Source organism: Marmota marmota, unplaced genomic scaffold (assembly GCF_001458135.2).
Source record: "Marmota marmota marmota unplaced genomic scaffold, marMar, whole genome shotgun sequence".
In the NCBI taxonomy this organism is placed as follows: domain Eukaryota; kingdom Metazoa; phylum Chordata; class Mammalia; order Rodentia; family Sciuridae; genus Marmota; species Marmota marmota.
In genome coordinates this window covers 251,331-262,895 of record NW_026000140.1, presented here as the reverse complement: position 1 = coordinate 262,895, position 11,565 = coordinate 251,331, and the positions used below count along the sequence as shown (strand labels likewise).

At 33.6% G+C, this 11,565-nt stretch overlaps 1 protein-coding gene across 1 annotated transcript in view; it reads left to right on the top strand.

Annotated features, from left to right (window-relative positions):
* Positions 1 to 11,565, top strand: part of LOC107158795 (UDP-glucuronosyltransferase 2A2-like) — a 46,131-nt gene that overhangs the window by 2,833 nt on the left and 31,733 nt on the right. The window contains exon 2 of the mRNA XM_048785750.1: positions 10,690 to 11,319. Within this exon, the coding sequence (XP_048641707.1) occupies positions 10,690 to 11,319 (630 nt within the window). The remainder of the gene's footprint in view (positions 1 to 10,689; positions 11,320 to 11,565) is intronic.

Below are 11,565 nucleotides of genomic sequence, written 5' to 3'. Positions count from 1 at the left end.
TATATATATATATATATATATATATATATATATATATATATATATATACACCACTTTTGTTTATCCATTCATATACTGAAGGGCATCTAGGCTGTTTCCACAGTATAGCTATTGTGAATTGTGCTGTGATAAGTATTGATGTGGCTGTGTGCCTGTAGTATGCTGTTTTTTTGTGCCCTTTGGGTATAGACCAAGGAGTTGGATAGCTGGGTCAAATGGTGGTTTCATTCCTAGTTTTCCAGGGAATCTCCATACTGCTTTCCAATGCTGCACCATTTTGCAGTCCCACCAGCAATGTATGAGTGTACCTTTCCATCCTCACCAACACTTATTGTTGTTTGTATTCTTAATAGCTGCTATTCTGACTGGAATGAGATGAAATCTTAGAGTAGTTTTGATTTGCATTTCTCTAATTGCTAGAGATGTTCAACATTTTTTCATATATTTGTTGATTAATTGTATATCATCTTCTGAGAAGTTTCTATTCAGTTCCTTGGCCCATTTATGGATTGGATTATTTGGGTTTTTGGTGTTTAGCATTTTGAGTTCTGTATTTACCTTAGAGATTAGTGCTCTATCTGATGTGCAAGTGGTAAAAATTTGCTCCCATTCTGTAGGCTCTCTATTCACCTCACTGATTATTTCTTTTGCTGAGGAGAATCTTTTTAGTTTGAATCCATCCCATTTATTAATTATCGATTTTAATTTGTGTGCTATAGGAGTCTTATTAAGGAAGTAGGGGCCCAATCCAATATGATGGAGATTTAGGCCTACTTTTTCTTTTATTAGACTCAGAGTCTCTGGTTTAATTCCTAGGTCCTTGATTGACTTTGATGTGAGTTTGTGCATGGTGAGAGATAAGGGTTTAATTTCATTTTGTTGCATGTGGATTTCCAGTTTTCCTAGCACCATTTGTTGAAAAGGCTATATTTTCTCCAATGTATGTTTTTTTTTGGCATCTTTGTCTAATATAAGATAACTGTAATTACATGGGTTAGTCTCTTTGTCCTCTATTCTATACCATTGTTGCCAATTCTATGATGTTTTTGTTACTATTGCTCTGTAGTATAGTTTAAGGTATGGTATGGTGATGCCACCTGCTTCACTCTTCCTGCTAAGAATTGCTTTAGCTATTCAGGGTCTCTTATTTTCCCAGATGAATTTCATGATTGCTTTTTCTATTTCTATGAGAAATGTCAGCAGGATTTTGATTGGAATTGCATTAAATCTGTATGATGCCTTTGGTAGTATGGTCATTTTGATAATATTAATTCTGCCTATCTGAGAACAAGGGAGATCTTTTGATCTTCTAAGGTCTTCTTTAATTTCTTTCTTTAGTGTTCTGTAGTTTTCATTGTAGAGGACTTTTACCTCTTTTGTTAGGTTGATTCCCAAGTTATTTTTTTTTTGCTTGTTTGTTTGTTTTGTTTTATTTTTTCACAGATACACAGAAATGCCTTTGATTTATGGGTGTTGATTTTATATCCTGCTACTTTGAAAATTCATTTACTAGTTCTAGAAGTTTTCTTTGAAATGTTTTGGGTCTTCTAGGTACAGAATCTCATATCGTTGAAAAATAGTGCTAATTTTAGTTCTTCTTTTCCTATTTGTATCCTCTTAATTTATTTTGTATGTCTAATTATTCTGGCCAGTTTTTCAGAACTATGTTAAATAGAAGTGGTAAAAGAGGGCACCCTGTCTTGTTCCAGATTTTAGAGGGAATACTTTTAATTTTTCTCTATTTAGAATGATGTTGGCCTTGGGCTTAGCATAGATAGATTTTACAATGTTGAGATATGTTCCTGTTATCCCTAGTTTTTCTAGTGTTTTGAACATGAAGGAGTGCTGTATTTGTCGAACACTTTTTCTGCATCAATTGAAATGATCATATCATTCTTATATTTAAGTCAATTGATGTGATGAATTACATTTATTGATTTCTGTATGTTGCACCAAACTTGCATCCGTGGGGTGAACCCTACTTGATCATGGTGCATGATCTTTTTGATATGTTTTTGTATTAAATTTGCCAGAATTTTATTGAGAATTTTTGCATCTATGTTCATTAGAGATGTTGGTCTGAAGTTTTCTTTCTTTGATGTGTCTTTGCCTGGTTTTGGAATCAGGGTGATATTGGCCTCATAAAATGAGTTTTGAAGTGATCCCTCTTTTTTCTGTTTCCTAAAATAAATTTAAGAGTATTGGTATTAGCTCTTCTTTAAAGGTCTTTTAGAACTCGGCTGTGTATTATGCCTTCCTAGCCGCTGGGATTACCAGCATGTGCCATCATGCCCAGCTTGGTTTATTTTATTTCTAACAGAATTCTAAAAGGACTAAATTAATTAATCCATGATGGAATTTTAGAATAAAATCTGAGAAATACTAACCATTCAATTAGTGTTAGCTTTTTTTAGGTCTAATTAATTAAAACCAATGGCTACTTAATGAGGATTGTTAAGAGGGATGAAGAAGAAATTAAAATTGATTCAATATTTTTGACTTCAGTAAGTGATAAACGGTGCAAATCACTCAGGATGTGAATATAGGAGAGAGACAATTCAAGAAAAGAAATAACACATTTAACTTTGTACATGTTGCTGGGCACAGTGGTGCATGTTTATGATCTCAGTAACTGGGGAGGCTGAGGTAGGAGGATTGCAAGTTCAAGGCCAGCCTGGGCAACTTAACAGGTCCCTGAGACAGTCTCAGTGAGAACCTGAGATTCTGTCACTGGAATGGAGTCCAGTGGTGGAGTGTTTACCTAATCTGTGTGAGACCTAGGTTCAATCCCTAGATTAACAACAACTAAAAAAAAATGTAAATAAATGTTGTGCATGTGATACTTATGGGAATATTTGGTGAAATCCAATAAGCAATTGTTAGGTGGGGTGAAATCTGAGGAAATGTAATGGGTTAGAGATTTAAGTATTATCTGTATAAGAATGGTACATATGCACTTCATCTCTCTAATGGTAGCTTTGTTGCCATGTTTTCCACTTTCCTGTTAATGTGAAGTTTGCTTCCTAGTTTTCTATTTTCATACATAGCACATTTCTGAAGTTGTCCACACTCAAATGATTTGAAGCCAAGCAGTGGGCTTAACCATGTTTATTGTAAACCTGATTATCTTCTCAGCCAACAATGGGTATTTCACACTCCATAATTATAGTTCATACTTTGGACAATCTTAATGTTATATATTTACTGTTTTATTTTGATTTCATGATAAACCTGGTAAGCACAGACCTAATCAAAATGTTTCTCGCTTTTGTTAAGTTGTATACAGTATTTTACGTAAATGTTAGGAAGAGAAAATTTGAAGTTCCTGTGCAGTGATAGCTATTGACATTCATTGGCTTCTTTTCTACAAACCTCTGTGTTATAAAATAATTGTAAAATTGATCTATATGAACAAAAACAAACATGCATGGGACAGCATGTGGATACAAGTGTTAGATGCGAAAGGTGAATGAATGGGATCAAAAACTAGTGAGCCCATTGTAGTTAAAAATCAATTTGTATCAGCAAAAGTCATCACCTTCTCTGGATATGTTAACCAGTTGCCCCCAACTTACAAAACAGATGTTTGTCTCCTGGTTATGAAGGAAACCCAACTCTTTCCCTTCAGACAAAACAAAGCACAGGTACAATGATTACATAGAAGCCTGCAGTGTCCTATGAAGACACAAACAAATGGTCTGCATCATAGCATTAAAACTGAATGTCATTAAAAATAAAGATAAGTGAAGAACAAATGGAAAATTTATGAAGCAATGAGGCTTTCAAGTTCCTAAAAAAATCTCCTTCATGTCCTTGTGCATGTAGTAAATTAACAGAGATACCTGAATATGTGTAGCATCTCAGTTAATGGAAGATAAAACAGTATGTGGAATATTCTTGAGTCAAGCTGGATGTTTATTTTTTATCCTATCACGTCTGTTTTTAATCACCTATTCATCCTGAACTTTTAATTTATAATTCATGTAGATACAATTCTACTCATTCATATTTGTGTTATCCTTGGTTTACTTTCCTTAGGCTGGAATTTAAGAATCACATGTTCCATTGTGTTTTGTCTGTAAGGCAATGCTGGTAATAATATCACACTATTCTCCCATCTTAAGACATGATACTAATCTTCCTTAATTTGTTCATGGGAATGCAATATAGATTTGTACAGCTCTAATCTTGATATACAGTGTCATGTTTCTAGTTGAATTATACTCTTCCAAGTTAGAATGACTATTTAAGTTTGTTTTTACTAAAACACCATATTCTCATTCATGCCACAGACATGAACGCTCACATTCGACAGACCAGGTAAGAAGTAAAAGTACTCACATGATAGAGGAGCTTATTTTCATGCAAGCCATCATAGATGTAGATGTACATGGAAATTTTCCTTCTAAATTGTAATTTGAATTTATTTTCTACTTCTCTAATTCATTAAAGAATTTAAACCAATAATGAACCTATATCCACTCAGGTCTCAAATTTTTACACCTGAGTAAATAAAGAGACCAAATTTCCCTAAGATTATCTCTTTGCAAAAGAATGTAATGAGAGTCTCAAAGTGGATCTTTAATCTCTGTTAATTGCTAGGAATTAGATATCACAATGTTGCATTTTGTTTCAAGTCATGAGTATTTGGCTCAAACTCATGGAAATTCTAACAGTAATAGTAATTAGCATTTATTGATCTCTTCCTATGTACTAGACACTGTGATAAGGGCTTTATATATATTAGCTCTCCAAATTCTTTCATTGAATTTGTTGCATCATTATAATAAAAAATATCACACACATGAGAATTTTGAGGCTTCAAAATATCAAGAAGAGAAAAATAAGATTATTTAGCTACTAGTTTGAAAAGACAGTATTCACATTAAGGTCTTTCTCATACCAAAGTATCTGAGTGTCTGCACCTTCCTAAGTCTTAAAGCTTCTCTCTCTCTCTCTCTCTCTCTCTCTCTCTCTCTCTCTTAATTTAAATTTCAAGTTGACATCATCAATTATTCAGAGTATTTTTGGTGTAAAATTTCTTGGATTTTTTTCCTTGTAATGTATTTAGTATCTGGAGTCAACTATTCATTCCATGTCTTGCCTGTTCTTAATTTGATGAACAGAGTTTAATTGGGCATGTTATCACTAGGTAACTCAGTATTCCTTAAGGTGTAGGTCTCCATGTGATTCTGTTGCCTTAGGTGTGTTGTTTGAGAATATTCTTTCCTGCTCTTAAAGAGCTTCATAAGCAGCTTCTGAGAGTAAGACAAGCCTCTACAGATTTCAAACATTTGTTTAAAATTGAACCAGGTAAATTTCTTTTTTTTTTTTCATAATATCAGTAAAAAGTCACCAAAGTTGTGTTCACATTTAAGGAGAGAAGAATATAATAATTGTATGACAGTGAAAATATAATCTATAAGCACAGTATATTGCTATCTGCAGTTTAACCCTTTGGCACTTTAAAAATGCAGGATTTGAAAAGAATATTCTTTACTTATTAGATTCATATATTATGCATACAATGCCATAATATAGTATTACATATGAAAGCTGGATGAATAGTCTTTAAGATTTAATGCCATCTGTTATAACTATAGACAATCTTTAGAAAGAAGGATGGTGCTCTTAAGATATTTGAGTGAAACTAGGAAATAATTTAGCAGAAGTGGTCAATGTAAAATAAAGTCCTGGAAAATAAATATATTGAGTGCTTATGCCTCTGTGGTCCTTGGTTTCTAGAAGTAAATTTTAAAGGAAAAAAAAGTATATTATAGTCCTTTCCCTGAAAAGTTATGCATTTCTATTTGAGCTATTTTCTTTTCCCTATTTTTCCTTATTCCTAATCTTTTCCTTGCTTCTCTCCTTTCTTCCTTCCTTCCTTTCTTTATTTTTTATTTACATTAATATTGCTTGGTTAGAATCTTTCAAATACTCTCTGGCAGTGACCCATGAGCTGGATGACAGAGGTACTGCATTAGAGATGGAACTGGCTGTCAGACATTCATAGTTTCCAGAGATAGCATTTATGAAAGCATTGTTATGATAGCATTGTTCCTATTTATGAAAGTATTTCAGAATGAAAGGAAAATGATCATTTTTATGAGTATACTCATGTGCATGTTTCTTAAGGTAAATCATTTGTGACCTTTGGTGCTTGTCACTTTATTGATATCACACTGTTTGTTATGTGCCTGCAGACTGAACATGACTGACTTGCATTATTTGGGAAATTTCAGATATTTCAGTGTGCCATTGTAGGAAGAGGGAGAGATGGTAGGTCAAGGTGATAAGATCTGATTTATTTTATCATTTTAAAAGTAAAATTGTTTCCACCACAGAATTATATACAGCAAATATCTATTGAGCACAAATGTTACTCTAAATAATTTACATGTGTTATTTCGCTCATTTCTCACAACTATAAGAAATAGGTTTCATTGTCCTCATGGGTTTGCAAATGAGGAGGCTATCCAGAAAGGCTGAGGCTGCAATCCAGAAAGTAGAGAATCATTTGAGTTCAGGATCTAGACTAAAAAGAAATATTGTAAAAAATCAGTTTCTATACACAATTCTTTAAAAAAAAAGTAAATTTAAATTTAAGCTTTCAAAAGTTAAGTAAACACTAAGCAAGGAACTCCAATTAAACTGAAGCCCTGATGGTGGAACTGGGAAGCCCCTCTGGGAAACTGTCCTTCTCAGAGCTCTTCTTCCTAATCCTTTTTGCATAGTCTAAGTCTACCCCCTTTTGTCTGGGCATTTTAAGTTCTAAAGAGAAGACCCACCTGACTGGGCTAGGTAGCACATGACAGCAATTCCAGCACTGAGGAGGCTGAGACAGAAGGATCACAATTTTGAGGCCAGCTTGGGCAATTTAGCAAGACCCTGTCTAAAAAAGAAGAAAAAAAAAAAGAAAATGTGGGGGGGATACTGGGAATGCATCTCAGTAGTAGAGCACCCCTATGTTGAATCTCAGTTTTGCAAAAGAAAAATTCAAAATAGATATAGGAGCTAGTACCAGGAAGTCAAGGTCCATTATGATAAGTAAAAAGAAGACAAGGCCTTGATGACCAGGACTCCACTCCTTCCTGACCTGCTCCTCCTTCCCTTTCTATAAAAGCCCTTTATGCCTCAGGCATATTCCCACTCGGAGATGGAGTTTTGAGTTATTCCCTGAATCTTCTAAAGATACTGGCCCTTTATCTCAAGATGCTGCCTCTTGGTTCATTATGGTGCACCTGCCTGTGATCCTAGCTACTTGGGAGGCTGAGACAGGTGGATCACAGGTGTGAGGCCAGCCTGGTCAATTTTGCAAGACCCTGCCTCAAAATAACAAATAAAAAGGACTGGGGATGTAGCTCAGTGGTAGAGCACCCCTGGGTTCAATTCCCAGTACAGCCAAAATAAACAAAAATCCTGAATTCTTCCTTTCAACTCTCATCTCCTGAATATTGACATTCAAGCATTGGGTAGCCAGACTTTCATTTCAGTAACATTGGGAGGATAAAAGTTAAGGTGATGAAGCATTGATTATGCCTGTTCTTAAACAGCATGAAGGCTTGTTTCCAGGTTTTGTGGCCTCAGTGACCGTCTCTAAAATTTGGGAGACAATGAAAACAAGAATCAGCGTAGATAAATCTTAGCCAGTGTAATGCTCAGGTAATGCGAGAAAACTTTTATCAGGCAAGAAAGTATCTTTGCAGGGATTTTTTTTTTTAAGAAGAAACTTTATACAAATGTTATTTGAAGAATTCTCAGTTTAAATAACATCACACACATTTTAAGAAACTTTTATCCTAATTTCATGCAGATGAACTAAGCATTCACTAGAAACTGTTTATATACACAATCTTATTAAATGTGATTCTGAGAAAAGTGATTCTGTTTTATTACCTTTCATACTCCTCTCTTTCAAAGTATATAGATGTTAGAATGAAAATGGCTACTTAATATAGAATACAAGGACAATAGTGTAATTGGCATAATTTTTCTATGGCTTGTTCACTTGTGGCACTTTTACATTGATAGTTCACAGACATTTTAAAATTATTAGTTGTTTCCTGGAATCTTCAGTTATATTTAAGGTGTTCCATTCTCAAATAGCCACAATTGTGAAATGCGGTATTTTTACTGTTATGAGATATATCTCAACTATTTGATTTTAAAAGTAAAACACTGAAGAACATTGGACAGAACCAAAATAATAACATAATCATCTAATTTACCCCTTCTAGCCATGTGATTCTGAGGTCATTTAAACTTCTCTTGACCTATTTCTTGCAAATGATAGTGTTCCATAAGTTGGACCTAAACTCTCTCCAAAACAGTATCCCTGTAAGTCACTTACTCATACCTTATTCAGAATAGCTATTAGTGAAACCATAGAGTTAACAAGCATAATAATATTAATTTACTGTTTCATTTTGTCATGGAATCAAACATATTTTACATGTTATTATTTTTCTACATATGGATATTTAAGTCTCTAAAATTACACATATGTCTTCAAAAGAGACATCTAAGTTAATACCAATTAAACCCTTTAACATTCAAGTGTAATTTCAAATTTAAAACATATAAATTCACTATTAACCGATTATAGTACCTAAAGCTCTTTACTAAACTAGACAATTATTTTATTGTCCCACAGAGAACACTTAAAAGTAGCTTATTCACTTTTTGAAATCTTACGTTATTTTAGATTCCAAATAATTTAGGGGTAGTTACAATGCATTTGAAGTTCTGATAGGTATTTTGATAAGCTTTTGTTAGTAATTCTAAATTAATAATTATATTTTACTCATATAGATATCAGTCATTCAATGGAAAAGACTTTTGATTTTGCCTTATATGATACAGTATTTTTTATCGGAAGTCCACAGAGGCTGACTCTTCAGAGGATACAAATTTAATTCTGAAAGTATACTTCTCTTTTTCCTTTTCCCTTTATCTGTCTTCTGGGTCCTTTTGTTACCCAAGGGCCTAAAATTACACAATTTAAGAGTAGCCAAATTTAAATGGAAAGCCCAACGTTTGAGTTACTTTCTTAATTTCTGTTTTTATCCTTTAAAATCACTGTGTTCTCATTTCTCTTTTTAATGACAGCCTCTAATAATTTTAAAATGGAATTGTTATATACTTGTTCAGTTTGGGCTTCACAAAGGATTGAAATTAATATCTCTATATACATGTCTAGTCAGTTGTTATATTGCTAGATTACTGATTTAATGATCAAAGTTGATTTTTTTTTTTTTTTTGGTACCAGGAATTAAACCCAGAAGTGCTTAACCACTGAGCCACACACCCAGCCCTTTTGTGTTTTATCTAGAGACAGGGTCTCACTGAGTTGCTTAGTGCCTTGCTCTTTGCTGTGGCTGGCTTTGAATTTGCGATTCTCCTGCCTCAGCCTCAAGAGCCTCTGGGATTACAGGCATGTGGCACCATGCCTGGCTGATCAATGTTTTTGAGTTCCTAATTTTCAGGAAAATATACTAAACCTCTGACATGTCTATACCCTTGCTCTGAACCAAAGAGTTTGCAAAGTAGCTTTGCAGATATGATTGCCAATTTACAAAGTAATTCAACAAATTGGTGTTATTATCTCTCATTTATTCTTGAGCAAGTTTAAGCTGAAAATGTTGAGGTAATTCTCTAGTCTGATAGCTTGTAAAAGAATAGTTTTAAACCTAGGGGTACAGGGTACTGTACTTAAGAATCCTCCTAAATTAATCTACTCCACAGCTCTAAATTAAAAAGGCTGTGTCTCCCTTTAAAAAAATGTGTATGAAGATGTCTTATAGAGAAAGTGAAAAATCTTTTGTAAAAAGTGAATAGGATACAATGATAATTTCTTTTAGAGCAGAAAACTGTTTTCTATCAAATGTTTAGAAATTTACTCCATCATGGAGTCGATCTAAAATATCTTGAAATGTTTGAGCAAACATCCTTTAAGTGAAGGATGTTATTTTTATTTTTCTCCAAAAATATGACCTATGGGGAAGTGACAATAATGTTGGTTCAGCAATTAATAAAACAAAATGCTAGATTATAGCTCCAGTTGTACTACTTTATCATACACTTTCGGATATGGAACTCAACCTTTGACTTTGTTACCCACAAAATGAAACAAATAATTTCTGCCATACAAGATTGTGAAAAAAAAAAAACTAAATAAGATAATACATGTAAAGATGCCTTATAATGTAGACGACCATCATTTTTGTCACAATGGCTTATATAATAAAGGATTCTAAATTTTTTTTCAATCTAAATTTGGGAAATCTATATTAAAGATACATTTTATAAATAATAGTTATTATCTCAGAGTACACGTATACTACTAGGCTTATCTCCTCCTTGATTCTTTTTCTCAAAATAGGAGTAGATTTCATTTTTATTATTGGAAAAATCATTTTATACATATAAGAATTTGAATTATATTGTTTTCCTTTTGACCTATAGATCAATTGACCTGTGAATGAGTATATTCATCACATTAACCATTGTTTTATTTGAAAAAAAAATCTACCTAAATATACATGAAAGGTTTCTTTTCATCTTAAAAGATCAGTAGAATGATTTCCCTAGTGAATATCACCATGTCTAAGAAGTTTGTCCAGCTGCTGATTTTAAATCTTACTTTGACTGAAATTGTTCTAAGTGGGAACGTGCTAATTTGGCCTACAGATTGTAGCCATTGGTTAAATATTAAGATTATAATAGAAGAGTTGATTCAAAGAAATCACAGTGTCACCGTACTGGCTTCATCAGAAACTCTGCTCATCAACTCCAGTCCTAATTTTCCTGTGAAGTTTGAAGAGATACCTGTTTCTTACAAGACAAGAAATCTAGACTCCATAATTGAACATATGATAATGCTGTGGATAAACCACAGACCAACTCCTTTCACAATGTGGACTTTCTACAAAGAACTAGGAAAACTCCTAGATACTTTTTTCCAAATTAATATACAAATCTGTGATGGTGTATTAAACAACCCTTCATTAATGGCAAGACTTCAGAACGGTGGTTTTGATGTGTTGGTAGCAGACCCAGTTACAATCTGTGGTGACCTTGTTGCTCTCAAATTAGGAATCCCATTTATGTACACATTAAGGTTTTCTCCAGCCTCAACAGTGGAGAGAAACTGTGGGAAAATCCCTGCACCAGTGTCCTATGTTCCTGCAGCCTTGTCAGAGCTCACTGACCAGATGACCTTTGGTGAAAGGGTTAAAAATACATTATCTTATTCTCTACAAGACTATATATTTCAATCCTACTGGGGAGAATGGAATTCATACTACAGCAAAGTACTAGGTAAGTCTCTAAAATTATCTCTCATTAATGACTCCAGATATCTTTCATTTTTATTGTCCACACAGCAAAAAATTTCCATCCTTGGATGCATAAGCAGAAGTAATTGGACTTATTATATCTCTATAAAATTCCCTATTGTCTTTGGATAAATTCCAAAAATAAAATGAGATGGTGGTATTAAGTTGTATGCTATTCTCTCTCTCTCTCTCTCTCTCTCTCTCTCTCTCTCTCTCTCTCTCTCTCTCA